Source organism: Pocillopora damicornis, chromosome 2, assembly GCF_964200805.1.
Source record: "Pocillopora damicornis chromosome 2, jaPocDami1.2, whole genome shotgun sequence".
In the NCBI taxonomy this organism is placed as follows: Eukaryota; Metazoa; Cnidaria; class Anthozoa; order Scleractinia; family Pocilloporidae; genus Pocillopora; species Pocillopora damicornis.
Window position 1 is genome coordinate 20,337,665 of NC_142671.1, and position 18,891 is coordinate 20,356,555.

The 18,891-nt window shown below is 39.1% G+C and overlaps 1 protein-coding gene across 7 annotated transcripts; it reads right to left on the reverse strand.

The window, feature by feature from the left end:
* LOC113681344 (fibroblast growth factor receptor-like 1) lies at positions 1-18,548 on the reverse strand. Of its 7 annotated transcripts, none has more exons than XM_089196730.1 (8): positions 18,339-18,548; positions 8,418-8,554; positions 5,162-5,455; positions 4,600-4,659; positions 4,171-4,251; positions 2,801-3,088; positions 1,742-2,128; positions 1-1,029 (listed from the first exon to the last, which is right to left on the reverse strand). In XM_089196730.1, the coding sequence occupies exons 2-8, from the start codon at positions 8,482-8,484 to the stop codon at positions 413-415; spliced, it is 1,794 nt and encodes a 597-aa protein (XP_089052856.1). In that variant the 5' UTR covers positions 8,485-8,554; positions 18,339-18,548; the 3' UTR covers positions 1-412. The 7 variants fall into 7 exon arrangements, with proteins under 7 accessions (XP_089052856.1, XP_089052859.1, XP_089052854.1 ...); XM_089196733.1 differs by lacking the exon at positions 18,339-18,548 and adding an exon at positions 16,838-17,067; XM_089196728.1 differs by lacking the exon at positions 18,339-18,548 and adding an exon at positions 14,003-14,477.
* Between the last annotated feature and the right edge of the window lie 343 nt (positions 18,549-18,891).

An 18,891-nucleotide genomic window follows, 5' to 3' on the forward strand; every position in this document is an offset into this window, starting at 1 on the left:
TTGTCATTCATTTTTTTTTTTATTCGACAGTTTACACGTGCTGTATTTAGGCCCCAAAAGTGGGGTTACCGAATAAAAGAAAGCCACTCTCATTTCATAAGCGTCGGGATCTGTATGCTTTCAGGTTATAAATAAACTTTCAAATGGGAATAATACGAAAGTGAATACTGTGATAATTACTCTGGACACATTGAGAGCTCCTGACTTTGGCCAGTCGTCACTCTTGCCTTACCAGCAATGTGGTTAGTGTTTGTTTCAATTCTTCTGTTACCGTTTGACCGTTACGAAAGGCAAGCGCGGATTAAGTAGCGCCGCTGAAACCGAATTAAGGTATTGCAGGCGATGGCTAGTGGGCCGTTTTATCCAGTCGCATATTACGAAGAACTAGCATATTAAAACCTTTCCAGGCTTTTTATACACCAGAACATTTTATTTCGGACTTGAATCCGCTGGCTTCATCGCGTACGAGCCCACGTTCTTCGTGGCGCTTACGGTGCTCTGTTCTGTTTGAATGAGTTCTTGAAGGTTCACTGTGAACAACAAGACCGTCCAATGGCGGATCCTCTAATTTCGTGCATTTCTGATTTCGTGCATTTCTCACGCGCGATGAATCACATTTCACACGCGATGAATCACACTTCTCGTGCGACAATGCACTCTTCATGTGTGTCCTTGATTGTTGCTCAGTGTGAGAAAGTCTGTCATTCGGACAGTCAACATAAATGTTAAAACTTACATTCCGTATCTCTTCTTTCACTTTTTTCGGCGCGTATAATTGCGTCGGTGAGTCCTTTTTTATTACGTCGTTGGCTGTTGGGTTCTTATCTAGTGTATCATTGGCCCATTGTTGACGAGCGTGATGCTTTCTTGTCATGAAATAGCACCATACAATTGTTCCAATTAAAAGTATAAGCACGGCGATTGGAACTCCAATTAAAGCGGCCAGTGGAACTTCCTCTATATATATTTCTTTATCTTCTTGTGGTGCTGGAGATTTCCTCCCCATGCCACCAAAGACTACTTCTTCATCTGCAAGAAATTTAAAAATCATCGTTTTTTTTCCTCTATCTGAGAACAAAGCACGCCATTTAATACCTTCCACGGAAAGTGATCAGGTGTCAATCGAGGGCAGTTCGTTAGAGTGCCGTAAAACCGAATCATACTAGTCACAACGGCCAATCAAAATTAAGGAAAATATGAGTCAATAACAACTCTTCGTAAACACAAGCAAACATTGTAAAGCGGGAAAACGCGAGTGACCAACTCGCTACAGGTTTGAATCTTACATCTTATTAGTTTTTAGAGAGCGGTGCGAGTTTTCTCTATCAATCACAGAGCAAAAGAAGACTGGTATCGCGAATTAGTTTGGAAACTCCATTGGAATCACCTTGAGGCCTGGGGAGGCGCAATCGATTCCGGCCGCCAATCCATCGCACATTATTCTAGTACAGTTGAGAAGCTGTTCTTGTGAATTTAGAATAAATTAGTAGTGGTTCTTACAAATATTTGTTTTGAGCCAAATAACAAAAAAGAGGGCTATGAATGGGAACATGGAGTAATGTCTGACATGATACTTAGGGGGTGAATTACGGTAAATAGCTCCGAAGGCAGACTTGAGATGAAGGAAGAGGTTGCCGGGAATGAATGTTGTGTTTTTTCAGTATTCATTGAGACGAATGCCAATGACTGAAGTGAAATGGTACAGATAACAAAATATAACTACAATTTTCTATAAACCTACCGTCGTGTGTCTTGATAGTTAGAAACACGTTATGGGATACATAACCAGCGGAATTCCCCACCATGCATGTGTACCTGGCTTCATCCGCCAAAGTGACATTTCTGACAATAAAACGATGAGTGTAAAGTTTACGGTTACCCGTGTGCTGCTTGGCAGTCTCGCGTATCTCTTGGTACTTTGACTTTGTAAAGTCAACAAAGTCAAATGGATCGGTGCCGTTCGAAACATTGCTGGGTTGTTTCCATTTGAGAAGGTGAAAATCAGGATGACTCCTAGCTACTGCAGAGCACACAAACTTGACGTCTTCACCTTCCATAGCTGTTTCGTTCTTCAGAAAGTGCCTTAAAATCTTTGGTTTCCTTTCGGGAGGAATATTAATTCCATTCTCTGATTAAGGGAAGTAAAATATGAAAAGAAAAGTTACGATGTGTTCCTCTTTGATTTACTCAGTACTCATATAGTTGAAGGTTACTCTTTCGTTCAGGTCTTAAAACTAAAGCAGCTGCGTCACAATGTGGTAGAAAGTCTCTCCGGAGGACAAAGCCGTTACTACGGAAGGTGTTTCTGATGGTGGCGTCTGTGATCCTTCCCTTTTGATTAACTGATTCTTACTCTTTCAATCTCAAATTGTGAGATCAGAGAAGCAATGCTGCATCATCTTTATCATTAGTAACAAATAATTTCCTATGGATAAGTCCTGAGCTGTGATTAAGTTTGTCCTTTTTTCTGTGTCTAGTCAGCGACCGATCAATTGATGAAACCCAGCTAATTTCGTAACGACAGCGGCACTTTCTAAGCCCGGATAATCGCTTATCTAAGAGGCCCAGATGTGAAGAGTTGCAAAGAGAGGTATGGGTGAACCCGTTTCCTAACACTTAGTTGGTAAGGTAAGTGTGCGTTTACTTCTTAGCCTAGACTATGCATGGCACCAGGATTTGTTCCCCATCTCTTAAAAATGAAACAAACCATCGGTGTGAAATTTGCGACATAGATAAAATTATCTTTCCCAGTCTCTGAAGTGTACTTAAACACTAATCTGGCGTAGAAAAATTATCTTACCAACAACTGTGACAATAAATGTCTTTTCGATTTTACCATATGCATTCTGCACAGTGCAAGAGTAAGTTCCAGCGTCATCATTGGTCAATGCCTTAAAGCCTAACACCCAGCCTTTTGCCTTCAGGTGCGACCGGTGAGTGCGGCTCAAAGGCTTGTTATTCTTTACCCACGTGACATTTAGGGGAACCGCTCCTGTTGCGTGACATTTGAGTCTAATATGGTGACCTTTGACGTATTCTAGAAAGCGAACGCGACTTTTGGGGGGACCCTTGAACTTTGGTGGGTACTCTGCAAAAGACACCGCCAACGTTATTTGGTTTCAATTTCTTTCAGTCAGAAAGGAAAAAAAATAACGCATGTTATGTAGATGCCTTAGAGTCAAGACACTAGATTTCTACGAGCAGGCAAGTGAATTTGACGAACTGTTGTTAATGATATTTTGGTCATACCGACATTTATGGGTCGAGTTTCTAGCTTAGAGGAGTGAGACTGAGAGGCCGAATTATTTTCTCAGCCCTTGACAGATTTCTTTGCTGGTAGTAGTGATAATGATAATGATGATAATTTTCCACATATGTTATAGATATTTTGTGGCAAATTTTAGTGCCAATCACACTTAGTTATCAATGGGTTCACTGGGGTACCCAGTCGTTTCGTGCCCACGATCATTTAGTACCCGGTCGCTTCGCACCCAAATTCAGTCGGTTCGTTGGTAATGAATCCATTTATTCTTTTATTGTTTTCATACCATAAAATACTTAACTTGCAAAACATACTTTATTAGCATGAGTACGAAACGACTCAAATGACTTGGTACGAATCGACTTCGGTGGGTACGAAACTACTGTAAATGTCAGTGGCAGCTGTTGCATTAAAGTGTTAAGAGTAAATTACATTGGAATAAAAAGATGGGATGGTTTCATCAACTGAGTAGATAATGAAAAATTGGCCACCGAAGAGTTTCTAAAGCTGACGTTTCGGGCGTTAGCCCTTAGTCAGACTGATGTAACTCTTTTAAGCTAAAAACAAACTCATCAATGTCGGTACTACCACGATATCAGTAGCCACATAAAATTCCATGGTCTGCTTGCAGAAATCTGGTCTGCCATATTGGAATAAGAATGGATACATAACGGAGAAGAATTAAGTGAATGGCAAAGGAAAACTGGGAAGCAAATTGTTGGGTCTTTTGATGAGCGAAATGAATGGGCAAAGATTTAATTTTTTTTAGGATATTATAACTTTTAATAATTGCTAAGAAAAAGCCAGGCTTGAGCTGATGGTGACAACGATACAGTAGGGAATATGAGAGTGATTAAGAAAATAACAATGAATGTATTGGTACAAATGAATGAAAATTTAACACAAACCCATTAATGGTATTTTAGAAGGTATTCTCGGTCGGTCGGTTGTACTTTTAATGGACGGCTCTCTAGCAGTGATGCTTGGCACTGTTGGAAGAATAATGATACGGCGGTCAGACGATCAATGAAATTTTTCTTTCCAGGAAGGTCTGCGCTATGACACGTGGTATTGGTTGGTTTAACTCTAATATATAACTGAGACGTTGTTGGAAAAAAAAATGAACCAAAACTAAAACAACTTGTCTCTAAGACTGAATATTTTAGGTATGGAATTACAGGAGATATCTCATTTCATGTCAGTATAAGGGGAGTTGGCACTTAACCCAGCCACAGCCTGAGGGCTGATGCTACAAGTGCTATTTAATGAAACGCTAAGAACTCTTGAGATCGAAAAACTTTTAAAGTCTTAAACGAAATTATTACTGCTCGTGTTACCTGATGTGATCGGGGTAGGACTGGGTGTCTCTTTTTTTGTGATGATACTTCTGTTTGATTCTGTATAATTGAAGAAAACGTTTATTTTTAAACTAGTTGTGGTAAAAAATTAGTGACATGTATTCGATTAAAAGAGTTGGAGATAGTTTTTTAGTTCAAGGCGTATTCATATTATAGCTAAAAATAGCGCATCAATCCCTGAGCTTCTCATAGAAAAATTTACCTGTATAATTTTAGAAAAGTAATTGATTAAAGGACAGGCGAGAGACAGACCAACTGATTGACCAACAGACTAACTGAACAAACGAATTCCTTCTCAAGGGACTGACAGAAACAATACAGACAGCATGAACAGACAGAAATACATAGCTAAGTAGAAAAACGGTATTCTCAAAACGAGCTGATATAAGGAATGTGCAAAGTGGGTCCTTTCTAGTGTGGGATTCCTCAAATGCACGATCCGGTCCTATTTTACTTTGTTTTCTGAGTACTTTTGACAGTGAGGAATTGCGTGCAATTTCAAAATTTATAATTGATGTGGAATCTATCTTCTTTCCCTTACCTCTGACTACGAGTCGGATTTCTTGTCTGGTCACCCCAAAAGAATTGTGAGCGATACAGGCATACAACCCCTCGTCCGAAGGCTGCACCTTTTTTATTTTCAAATATTCGAGCCTCGTCCTAAAACGCGGAAACTTTTTGGTGATGACCATACCCTCAGGAAGCCTTTGCCACGCTGTTAAGGTCCTGTTCTCGGGGGGATCCTTTGTTCCGGAGAACTTGCAACGTAATTTGACGTTTCGTCCTTCATGGACCGTGTACAATGGCTTTACTGGTGCAAGAAGTACAGGGGGGTCTGATAAACAAAATTAATGAAAACAGTTCCAGTTTAAATTCCTTGACTTGGGCAACTGAAAGTGTAGAAACGGTAGTCTGAAGTAATAACAATACAGCTTGGATTATTTTTACTGTGTTTAATGGAAAAAGACTACGCTCAAGAATTCGTGGTTCAGAACATGTTCACCTCGTCCACACTGCCTGTCTAAAGGTCATTGTTTATGTTCAGTTTGGAGTTGCATGACCACACTTTAGGCTTTCCAAGCATTCGTCTCGTGACTAATTATGTTTTACATAAATCTAAAGATTTTACATTTTTAAATCGATTATAGCCCTTGTTCATCAAGTTTATGACCTATAGAGCTAATTGCTTTCGAACAAGTAAATTGCTCCCATGTCTGCTAGTTCATTATGCAAAATTATCCCACGTTTTCGACTTGATCACAACCGAACCTACTCCTAATTTTGCTCCGGTGAGCGTGAGCTTGAGTTTTTTTTGTCACATACCGACTTATCCAACTGTTCTCGCGCTTAGAAAAGTCTCACGTGATATGAGCTTCATGCGATTTACCAAAATTCAATGACCTTTACAGGCCACACACTTAGAGAGGTTCTGTCTTTTTCTGTCGCCTCTCTTTCAGCAACCATATCAGTTACTCTATGTGTTGTTCTTTTAGCCTCCAAGAATGCTTAGGGTACTCTTAAACAACAATTATGGCTTGTAAGTGCAAAGAACCCTCAGAAAAGTAGACTCCTAAGCTTTGCTGAACAGCATTTATCAACAACGTTTCAATCTTCTTTTGTTAAACATAAATATTTGGAATTCTCGCAAAGAAAATGCTTCCCATATGTTACGGAAACTACATTTTAACCAGCAGGGGGCGGTTATTCCCTCGGGCTACAGTCAATCATGAGTGAAAAAAAAAATTAAAAAATTAAAAAAAAACTCAGTTGGAATACTTAGTTAATGAAAAACAAGTCCAGCGTGGATTCATTCCATTTGATCAGATCAGTGGATTATCCCCAAGAGAGCCGCGTGTTATGAATCGTCTGCGGGGATTTTAAAATCTTATTTTAATGTCGACCTTAAGCTGAGTTGAAAAGGTAAACGAAGTCGCTGCTTTGAACCTGAAACAGGTGTCGAAGAAGCTGCTTTTAAGGGCAAAAAAATATACGTTTGGCAACAAGCACTTGCACTCAAAATATTATTTCGTGACTCAGGAATGTGATGAGTGAGTCTATTTTCGATCGTATTTCTAAGAGTTTTAGCTCGGTCTCAATTTTTGGTTTTGATCATTATGCATGCTTCACTTGATAAAAGAAGCATTTTACCTTTTGTTGAAATATTTATTAGTGGGACACAGCATGTGATAAAAGCCGAGAAAAGGGTTTTCATCTTGAGTACAAAAACAGCTGTAGCATAAATGATACTTCAAACAATCGCACATTGTTCTTGCTCAAAAGCCGTCCGTCCTGTATAGATACGCCATGCAGAGTTGTACCACACGGAAAGCCTAACAAGATGACAAAAACCCTAGAGCGCCCTCGACTACACACGTTTAGGTTCCTCAGAGCTAAAAAAAAGAATGATGCATCGGTGCGATGAGAAATAAGATAATTTGAACCAATAAATGACCTGATAGATTAGCTAAAAAGGCTTTTTCTGGCGTTTGTTATGATTCACCTCACCGATTCAAATGTAAACAATCAAATGAAAAGCTAACGAGCCAAATCTTTCTGAACACAACAGGTCTATGGACGAAAATAACTTTTATAAATATTATGATGTGAAAATTAAACCAAGGTATATCGTCCACTACACCTTTGTGTGAGGGGTAATCAGAGTTAATTAAATTAGAGACTTCTTTTGTCGATAGATTGTGAGTTTTCTCTCGCGAGAATTCGACGCTTTGTACAATTTTTCTCTCCTGAAAGCAACACCTGTTTCAAGCACACTTCACAATAACTGAACCGTTAGTAGCAGCAGTTTCGAGTTAATCTTTTGTTCAATTGATACTCAAGCGGTATTCAAGCGACCTACAAGAAGCTATTAAGATGTAACAATGGTCTCAATTTGGCCTTAACGCCCACTTGGTACCTCTTGCGATACGAAATGAGTTCCATAACAATTAGCAATCAACCTTTAACGTCCAAGGTGTTAATTGGATTCGCTGTACAGTACTAGCTTACTATTTCTAAACTCTCAGTTTCTTTCCCTTCCTCTGCCTCATTCCTTTTCCTAGGTAATTTCTTGTTGATCAGGAGAAACGACAAGTGCTGACTTAACACGTTATATCTTTACATCAATGTCTTATCGCCCGCTCATTGAACAAATTGGTCTTATCAGTCATATATCGAATCTTATGCAGAGTATTCTCAAGAAAAGGGGTAAGAACAATCAAATCCGCAGAGAGTTAGTTTCAGTACATGGTTGAAACCTCATAAATCATAATTTTAGTGTTTTCTTGAAGGAGATGTCGTTTGAAGTAGCCATCGAGGAAACAGACACTAAGCAGAGCTAGTTGAAGTTAGTGAATACCATTGTGTTATCTGCTCTCCAATTTCGGCACTAATTAACAGGGTTCCGAGCTGTCCTAACATGAAGAGACAGCTTTGACCACGTGTTTCCGATTTTTTGTTTATTTTAAAGTAAAATCTCTCTTAACTTGGAGTTTTCAGCGCACGAACTACGCACAAAGACGCAGCTTCCCTTAGGCAAAGGCACGAGGCCGAGTAATTGATTGAATTTAATCGCTTTTCAAACAATTTATCTCATCGCACTTTAATTTCCCCGAGACCTATCAAGCATTTTATAAGTGAAATGATTAATAAGTTACATAGGAATCCAGTTAAAAATTGAGTCAAAGTTGTGTTTATACAGAAATTGAAAGCCTATTTGCATGATGCTTGCGCCTTCGTCCCTCACACTTACAGCTTATCATAACACACCCTATACTCTAAACCAATCCAAATGAACATACCTTTGCAGTGAACAACCACAAACAGGGATAGAATGAATTCCAAGGAAACCGTTTTGGTATAACACATTCTTCAGCCAAGGGCCTTTCCGTTCCTGAACAAGCACAGCTGCGCGCAGCGCTTCTCCTGCGTCCAAACTCTGTCAAAGAAAATAACAAAGAGGCACGGCGCAAGGTTAATAAATTTCAGTATGCATAAATGCATTAAGATATCGATTGCCATGCACACTGACCTTGCATGTAAGCTAACCACTTACAGCAAGAGGTATTCAACAGTTGCCTTTTCATCAGAAGGGGGCTTAGACAGAAAAGTCTTGTTTTTATGCCAGAACTCGACAGGATAGAAATTTCGAATGACGCTCCTAAAAGCACGGATCAAGTTTTATGATTCATTACTACACTTTTACACCAAAACCACCTGGATTCGAATAATCGAACCTCTTTCCTCTGTCGTTTTCCCAATGACTATTTTTTTTCTCGATAGCTCGTCATAAACAGTGATGGATGAGCGGTGATTTTGGATTACAAATAAAACTTAAGGAATTATGCCGATCGCGCCGAGTTACCAACTTGATTTTGGTGAAGGAAGAGAAATTTAAAACCTCCAGGTCAAACACTGTTGGTGATTCTTATGTACACTTAGCTCTCAAAACACCACTGGAAATAATCCTGTTTGGTCAAAGAAGATATCTTTTTTCGGAAATAGCTCAGAATTATTTCTGTTGTAGGTCCGCTATAATGGTTCTCAGACGACAAGTGTCCGATTCGCTGTGAAATTAGTAGTGCCATCGATAATGTAGATTCAGCTGGTAGATTGAGGAAATTCAACTCGATATAAACCAAATTCAAATGTAATCCAAGGATACCGCGTAGGCCAAAGTAATAAATCATCTTAACTCGCGCTTTCATCATGGCCTAATAGGTCACAGTTGTGAAACCAAAACTGTGCGGTGTGGCTTGGAAACCGAATAACCACTCCATAAGATAGAATTAGTCCGCCAAACAATCAGCGAAAAGCTACGGCCAGTACTTTGCGTTTTTTGCGTTCGGAATTAAGTACATTTCGTAATGGTTAGAACACGTGTAAATTGTGACGCTCAGGTGTCGCCGGTTAATAAACTCCTGGTCATCAATCATTTCACATTACTCTGCCACTTTTGAAGAAAGCTCTCACATACAAATGAAAAATGTCCTGTTGAAATTTTCGCTCCAATAAGTCATGCTTAACACTCACTTCCAGTCACAACATACATTCACCCTGCAGCGACAAACAGGAATAAGAAATCCGCAAACCAACGTTGGAAGTCTGCTTTAGAAAGAAAGACGAATTTACGACAACCTGTGCTTCCCAGACAAATTCGAGCAGTTGGCTGCTGGTATTTCAATCCTGTGTTTGACCCGAGAGCACCGCCTACAGGACGGAAATCCGAACAAGTCGCACACCATCAATACTTACGCAGTGTTAGAAGCCTGAACGATCGCCAGCAAGAATATTTGTGATCCTTTCAGTTCGTAAAATTAAGTGGATAGTTCAGGTCACCTAAGATTTCACTGACCAGTAGCGGAGAATTCATTTCACTCGAGGCAAAGCTCGGCGCACGCCAATCACTCGGACAATTACTGCCTGTCAAGTCACCGATTACACCACAAAGATAACCTATTGTTTCTAAACAGTTCCCAGCTCAAGTGTAAAGGCAGCCTTTACGCAAGCTGTTTTCCTTTCCTTGACAACTCTGTCTTTGCGTTCTTGGCTAGCACTTCTAAACAAACAAGCCGCTCAACGAAGAATGCTTGGATTACAGAGAACGAAGGCGATCAGTTAAGCCATTCTCGTGCATTCGCGACCACATATCGCGCGGCTTAAATGTCACATAGACAGCGGAAGCTGCTGTATAGAACTTCACAAAGCCACAGCCTTCTTGCTATCGCCAGTTTGGGTCTGGAGGTCAGATCAGATGCTGTTCGGATGATGTGGCGAAAGTGAATTACATAAAGAAGAGATCGATAAGGAAAGTGTCGATCTGCCGGATTAACGTCTCTGCAACTTTCCACAAGGCGATCGATGCGTCAAAACGTAAAATGAGCGATTGTTGAATGAAATCCAATACGCGACAACCTCTCTGTCCGTGTATACACAAATATTTGATTTGAATTAGAAAATACTTACACATTCGGCAGCCAATCAGCGGCAGCTGAAACCGGGCGCGAATTAATTAACTTAATTGCACATGTCTATAAAGGACAAATCGCTTCCACTGACGTGTACCGCTTGCTCACCTCGCGACTCGGAGATTAACATCGAGATTTTTATCACGATACATTTGAAGATTCCTTCGATATTTTCATCGCTGTTTCAAAACTAGCGTGCGAGCTCGCACCAGCGTAGAAAGAAGATGCATTAACACATTTCGACGGCCGAGTAATAGTTTCGGATATTATTACTTTTGTTTTCAAACGAAATTTGTTTATGTCAGGGTGGATTTCAACCAGTGATTTAATTACAAAAGAAATAATGTCTACGCGACTTTCTTTTATGTGACATAATGAAATAAAGCGGCTTCAGTTAACTTTATTATTGCCGTTTGACTTAACCATTTTTTCAGACGTTGTGCAAACTGGGAGTAAATTCACTGCCATATTTCTGTGGAAAATCGGCCTTGGCGGTAGAAATGTAATCTTTTGTTATTCATCTTTCATCGGGGAATGGATGAACGTAAAGAAAGCAACAAAGACATAACTGTGATTAAAAATTAAGAACAAACGAGAATCTTTTCATCAAAATCAAATCGTTTGGCGAATAACTTCTTCAACGTTTTCGGTGAGAGTTCAAACGTTGTTAAGGTAACGTTAAAAAAAATGGAAAGATTTATTTAGTTATTTTTGGTATGTATTTTTCTAAAAGGAATTTAAAGATCAGTAGTAAATCGATCAGAAATAACTGCTTGGTCATATTACGGCCAGCAGGTGACCAAACAGCAGGGGGCAGTTGAAATATTATTTCAATGAATGTATGAATCTTAAAAGGTATGGCCAAAATTCGATTTTGCCTCCTCCGTTCAAAGTTAAAAATTGAAAACAATGATTTCCATACCGTTAACAAAGATATCACGAAAGCATCTCGCTCAAACGGGAATGGAAGATCTGCATGGGGGTTCAATTGCTGATGGTCTCCCGTTGGGAGCACACTTTTAAAATGCTAAGCTGATTCTTAGTTCGTCATATAAAGAGAGGCGTTTTCTTTTCTACTTTGTGATATTTGCCTGATGTGTCTTATCTCAGTGAATGGTGCGTGATTACGGCCAACCACACGCTGGGTCACATCTGAAGGGATCCCATCAAAAATATCGCTAAAAATGGTTCTTAATCAAACAATTCAGGCAGCTAAGAAATGACAGGATCAGTTTAATGACAAGCCCGGAGATAAAGTAGCATATGTTAGACCTGATACAGATATTACTTGACAAGTGAGTCCGAATATTGCTTGAATACTGTCACAAAATCAGAGTGTCAGGTCAAATCAGAAGCGTTAATTATTGGGACAAAAAAATTGCGACAGTTTCTAAAGAAAGGAAGCGACAAAAATTAATTATCATTAAAAATCATCCGCTTTATGCATTTTATGTTTGGCTTTGACCGGTTTTTATTTTTCAGTCAAGCTTTTCTTTATTAAAATCTCCTAGATAGAAAAAGATGTGATTTGAAAACATGATTTCTCGCTTCTGATAACTTACATCAGTGTGTTTTACGTAAGAAATGTGATACATATAATGCGGAGACCAGAAAGGAAAAGCAATGGAAGCGTTTTACCCGCTGAGAAATAAATATATGAACGCAGACGCATCACGAGTCAGTAATGTATTCGGTTCGTGATCGCAAATTGGAAATAAATAATCGAAAAGGTAGAAAAGGAGAATCTGAGCATTCCTTCAAACTCGTTCCAACGTTTTTCGATGAAAACATTGCGGAAGTGGCTTTACTCGAACTTATTTAAAACAAAATTCCTTCGAATTTTCAATGAACTCAGTTTGTTTTCATCACTGCGAAGATCGCTTCCACATTCATGTGTGTTTTATACTGAGAAATTTAATCTCCACCTTGTCCTCTGCTCAAATTAAATTGATATGAGCCATTCATTCGTTTTAATAAAACAAATATTGAATTTGGGAAGCATTCTGTCATATCTTTGGTTAGTGCCTTCATCATTTATCAATCAATTTGTCAATGGCACCACAGTATCTGTTGAATCTAGTTGTGGCCTTTTGCCATCAAATTTACATTTCAGCAACTTTCTGCAAATAAATTTGAGCAGGCCAGGCGATATTGTTCTTCGTATCCTGAAAGCCATTTCATTCTCAAAAAATAATTCCCACGATTAATTTAACAAAAAAAATTTCAACTTTGCTGATAATGAATTTGTTCTATCTTTTCCCTTACATTTATACGATGATAGAACTCAGTAAACAATATTCCAAATGGGTGTCGTTAAACACCGGTGAAATGAGCATTCCTCGGGCGGTAAACTAATTTCAGTGAATAGTTTTAAGAAGTGAACATAATTCTAAAAATATAACATTACTTGAAAGAGAATCTGACCATACCAAGGAAGTTTCTTCTTCGGCGTGGATGCTTTACTTAACTTCAATATCGGTCAACACAAGTTTGGTTGGAGTCAAACTTTGTTTGAAATAACTGGAGCAAGAATGCGTCCAATTTCGATAAATAGTTCCTCTAAACGCCTAGTTTTAAAGCCACCTTATAATTGGCTTATTCAACTAAGCACTTGGCAACTTGAAGATTAAGCTTAAGGAAATACCTATGCAACCGGATGACCAACTTGGTCATGCGAGATCCAATGAATACGTGCGCAAAACATCATAACAGAATGCGACAAAATGTTCGAGCTTGATATTATTATACTCACTGCATAGATTACCATTCATCCGTTATCGTTAATTTCTTATTAAGCTTAATAAATTTAGCCCTAAGTCAAACACCTAGTCCGCTCGAATACACTATCCCAAATAGCACTGGCAAAAATGTGGCTGTTACACACGCCAGAAAATCGTATTAAGCCCAGATTCCCATTGGCTAAAGTTTCCTCTTGGAGCTGAGAGTCCTAAGAGTATTTATGGAAAACTAAGCGGCATGCTGCGGGTAGGTGGCAAAACTGAGACCAAACGTGATTGGATCGTTAAATATAGCTTATACCAATTGCGGAAGCCACTCACAAAGCGTATGAAGTGGGGCACAAACTTTGCTTTCACACGGGCTATTTTCTCGTTGCTCTATACCGTCGGATTATAGCAAGTGTATGAACTGATACAACTGGTAAATGCGATTTCCTTCGAGACGCTGGGCCGGATACATCGTGGAACAAACACCAGTTTGCTGACAATGCTGATCAGTCAAATGAATAAGGGATTAAACCATTATTTGGCATGTGGCTGGTTTAGTTTCAACACAAAATTCACTGTGCGCCCCTCATAAGCTAACGATTAAGAGGATTTCCTATATCCGCGCGCGTTTCCTTTACTTGTGGTTCACGCGCTCAAGAGTTTTTAAAGCTACTTGTTTTCGCTCAGACTTACTTTTCCTTGCTGTGAACCCAGGTCAGTTTGTTACCAACGCGAACCGATCGTCGGACTCACCCGATGTTCCGTCCTGCTCTAATAGCGTGCCTCACTTCTTCGCTGTTTTGACACAAACTCAGCGCGCTTTCCATTAGTAGAATAAACAGAGAATAATTTATTTGTCGTGGAAAAAGCACTCAGACGCCTGCTCTCTGACCTCTTTCCAAACAGTGGGAGATTCACGAAAAACCTAAAAGTCCTGAAGAAAGCAGCATTTGAGGGCAATTTCAAAGGAAATTATTACTGGATCCACTTCGCAAGACTTGCGTCGTTTGTCTGAGTCGAATGGAACTTCTTAGTCGCGTGATCAGCAACATAAACGCTTTCGTGAATAAGAACGTAATCCTTCGTACAAAGAGTGACACATTACTCGGAATTGAAAGAAGCACTCGGAGATAAGTCATCTAAAATTGATGTGTTGACATTAAGCTCAAACCCGTAATCCGCAAAGTTTAATTTTTATGGAGTTCTGAATCGCTAAGGAGTTTAAAGGAGAAAATTCCCACGGATTTAAATTCTTTTGGACAAGTTATGGATTTACGGAATCTCTTTACTTACGATTGTTCTCTTTTGTCTGAAGAAAAAATTTCTTCCTAAACGAATCGAGGATTGTGTAACCTTTCCAAAACGGCGCTAAAACTGGAGAGTTTGTTTTTATAAACGCTTCGTGACTGTTCGGGCACAATGCAAAAATGACCGCCTACTCACAAAGTTTTAACCTACCCCCTTTTCTTTCCGGCAACCATTAGGTCCTCTTGATTGACAATGTCATTCAACTAACGAACAGCTGGTTGGGGGACTGCTTTAAAGCTTAGCCCTGCTTTTCGTTTCCCAGGATTTGGGACATTTATTTCACTTCTTTGTCAGTTTATTTGTACAAGAATACTTTCATATCAGCTGAACTAAGTGGGGTTAAGGCAGAGGTGTTTTGTTCAAGGTCGATCTTATCTAGAGATATTTATTCTTCCCTTCCGTGACTGTTTATAATTCTTAGTCCGGAGCTCTAAAATTAAGAATTAAATATTCATGTGATAAAACTTAACAAATATGCAAAACATTGGAAAACGATGTTTATCAAAACGTTTTACTATTTTTGTCGAAGCTCATCTTAACTTTGCTCTTCTAGTTTGAGATGCAATCCGTTCTGCTTTCACACAGCGTTTGTTTTTCTTTATTTTCTCTCGAGAGCAAAACTGTGATCATGTTATTTTAACGGTTTGCTTCAATTCGCATCTGCTTCTTCTCTCCCGTCAATTAAAACCCGAGAATAAATAAAAATAACAGTAAGAAATATAAATGTTGAGGGAGAAGGGGAATAACTTTGGAATTTTCAGAGAATTAGGACAAAGAAAGAAAACAAAACAAAACAGATTGATTATAACAGGATACAAATTTGCCGCCCCCCTCCTCCTACACCAGAGACATTCAGACTGATAGCAGGATAACTACTGTGTTATCCACGAAATCATTAACTGAAATTGTATTCAGTTACGTCTCTCTGTTTTCTTTTCTTATTTTTATGCAAATCAGATGTAGCCATTGTGGCCCTCAGTTATAGTGTCCTTCAGTCGTCAAAACAAGTAAAAAAATGGAGACTAGAATGTTTTCATCCTGACATGTGACAGTCAGCATTGATGACTTCGATCTTCCAAAAGATGTTAGGGCCATATTGAGTAATTTTATCATCAAGAAAATACAATCCCATCAAATCATACCTCCCTTAGGGGAACGTAGTTTGTTATTCCAGGATTAAAAAAATAAATCATTGAGGAGATATTTCAGATTGCCTTTTGGATCGAATTCATTTCAAAATTAATAAAATGAAAAAATCTGAAGATTTTGATTTGAAGTGCCCCAAGGATTTTGACGAAGACTTTCGCTTAAAATATGCAAAAGTACTTGAGGTGAGCCGTTGAAAAGTTCTCAAGGCCTCCAAAATACCACGCATCACTAAGCTAGGATAGTCTTGGAGAAGGTGACTCTTGCAATACGTGATTCGAAGAATCATTTGAAGATCGTTGTCGAGGAGTCTGTCTGTTACTCAGGAAGTGAATAATGGTCTGCAAAATACCCCATATATGATTTCAATGGGTTTTTGAATGGTTTAAAAGAAACAGACTACTTTTTTTGCTCGACCCACAAAACCTTGACCTGAAGATGTCGGTTTGGGAGGCTAGCTACTATGACAAACTAGGAAAGCGACTGACTAGTCAAGTGCATGAAGGAGAATTCCTAAGAAAGGTCAACTGGACTGAGTTTGACATTTTTATCCGCTTATCGAGGAACTAAAAAAGGACTTCTGGAGTATTTAACCACGACCTGAGCCTTCCTGCTTCAGTAGTACTCTGATAGGTGTGTATGAATAGAAAAGAGGCGTCTCTATGATCGGTGAGATGCAACCAATCATGACTCTTGTGTTTAGACCTTTTGAAAAGATAATCATCCTATCTCAATACACTCTGCCCTCTAACGAAAAACCCTTAAACCTGATGAGCGATTACTGCTAATCATAAATCTTTGCCAGGGGTATTGCATATGACATCTGTAAAGGGCTTTTTTCGGGACCGAAAGGGGGTAAACATCAACATTTCCAATCCTGTTGATTTGAAACTTAAAGAGAACATGCCCAAAGGGTCCGTCAACACCTTTCTCCTCCAGGGCTTGTTTTTCAGTCTTTTACCCTCCTTACCCCCTAATTTATTTTCCTTGAACCTTCTGTTTTCATGTTATTTTCAATAGTCTGATAACAATAAAAAAAATCATAAGATAAAAGCGTTAAAATGGCAGACTTACATGCAACGGTGTCCAATATATGTTCCTCATCATCGCCTGCTCTTGTGTTCATAGTCATGTGTGTAATTTCTTATATGAAAAAACTTTTGTACGTTTAGTACCACCAAATAACTGCCGTAAGCTGTGAACTTCTCTGAGGAGAAATCCGCCAGCCAAACATTGCTTTGTGCGGATATTCTTCCGGTTTCTTGCTTGACGATTCATGCGTCACGACAAGGCAAATATCAGCATATATCACTTGTGTTGTTTTCATGCCTCCCACCACGTTTTCAATTATCAGCCAGTATTATTAGCACGATCGTAAAATAATACCGAAGCACAACATCTGCATTAAGCTTTTAAATTTCACCAATTCATTTTATGACGCGCCAAGTTTAAAGCTTGATGTTTTCATGACACTCTTTCGCGTTCGATATGTTATCTTTCATTCCTTACTTTGCAGATCGCGATTCACAAATATTTCAATTGCCTGCCTCAGATCCTAGCAACTTCTCTTTTAATTTCATCGAGATTGTTTTCACTATTTTCCGGGTGTTTTTGAGAGGAAAAGTAATTTGTCAAAACTCCAGCCGGAAACCTATCATCATTATGCTCAACCCTACACTTAATGATTACAAACATGAGTGCAAAACTGTAAGCACAGAACTGAAACGAAACGAAAGTTGTCTCCTTCACTTTCTAGTTCTACCAAAGTTTCGTCCATTCAACTTTCTAACGCGAAACCAGCTATCATCACCACTATTGGCAGTAACACATACGAAAAAGTGATCAACAACTACTTTGACATATTTTGTAAATGAGTTTTCATAATCGATTAAACCAGCTTTCGTGCTCTCGACATTGCACGGTTCACAGGACTTGCCGGGTTGTTTGCTGCGAATTAAATTTTGAACCTGTAAATTTCGAAGTTGATCAGGACGTTTTTCGCAATCGAGGCGAAAAATGTTCCTGTCCTGAACACCCTGAGAGCCTCTAAGGCGATTCTCAACGTCAAACAACTCGCTCTTTGACATAAGGAACACACTGCCAGAGGGTTTGAGACCTTTCGAACAAAGGCGAGCTTAAGACGAGGAGTCTGTTTTCAAGTCATGTCATACTAGACAAAGGCAAACTAGTAATTTGAAAAAAGAAAAGCAGAATGATGGATCGCCCGAACGAGTGTTTCGCACCAATTATCAATACCAACTGAAGGATTTGATGGCGGTTATCTAAAACGATTTGTTTAAGTTGAAGTAAGGGATTAGCTGATGAAAAGACACCCATCCATTGTAGAGGTGTAATTGTGAGGGATTATAATTAGATGGCTGTCAAACCTTCTTGCAATGTTTTTCTAACCTCACTTCGCTCTACTTGGTGGCTTTTTTTTATTTCGAGAAGACTTTTTCAGCTCTAAGTAGGCGGTTCGAATGTCCTCGCCAACCCTACTAGACTAGCAAGCACCACATTGCAGCGCTCGACCCATAATAAACAATCGCAATGAATCGAATGTTGATCTACCTACCTTTTTTCCTATCTGTCAACTTGTCATTGCTTGGACTTTTTCCATCATATAGGAACATAATCAGAAAGTAAAATAAATTTGACACCGGCAGCGAACACTTTTGAAAGCGATCGCTTCCATAGACGAGTGCAAGAACTTAGACTTTGATGTGACAAGATATTGACGGTGGCTTTCAAATTGTTCTTGTCGAAGCATAGAAAATTTAAAGCCGGGGTAATTGAATGGCTTTTGACTACATCAGATGATTTGTATTGTTGATCAACCCACGTGGACAATTAAACCACACAGTCATCCAGTGAAAAGAGCCCATAAATCGTGAAAGAGCGACAAAGAATACATTTTATAAGGAGCTGTTTTCTCTTGAGACGAAAACAATTTCAAAAGAGAGCGTTTATGCATGGATAACGAAGAAAACAATTCTCAAACTCTTACTTTTGTTTTTAAAAGTGTACTTGTAAGTACATTACTGAGTGCTTAAGAATCGCTCGTAGTCCTCTCTATGAACTGTGCCATTGTCTTCTTTTTAAAGCCTTTTTTTATCTAAAGAAAGTGT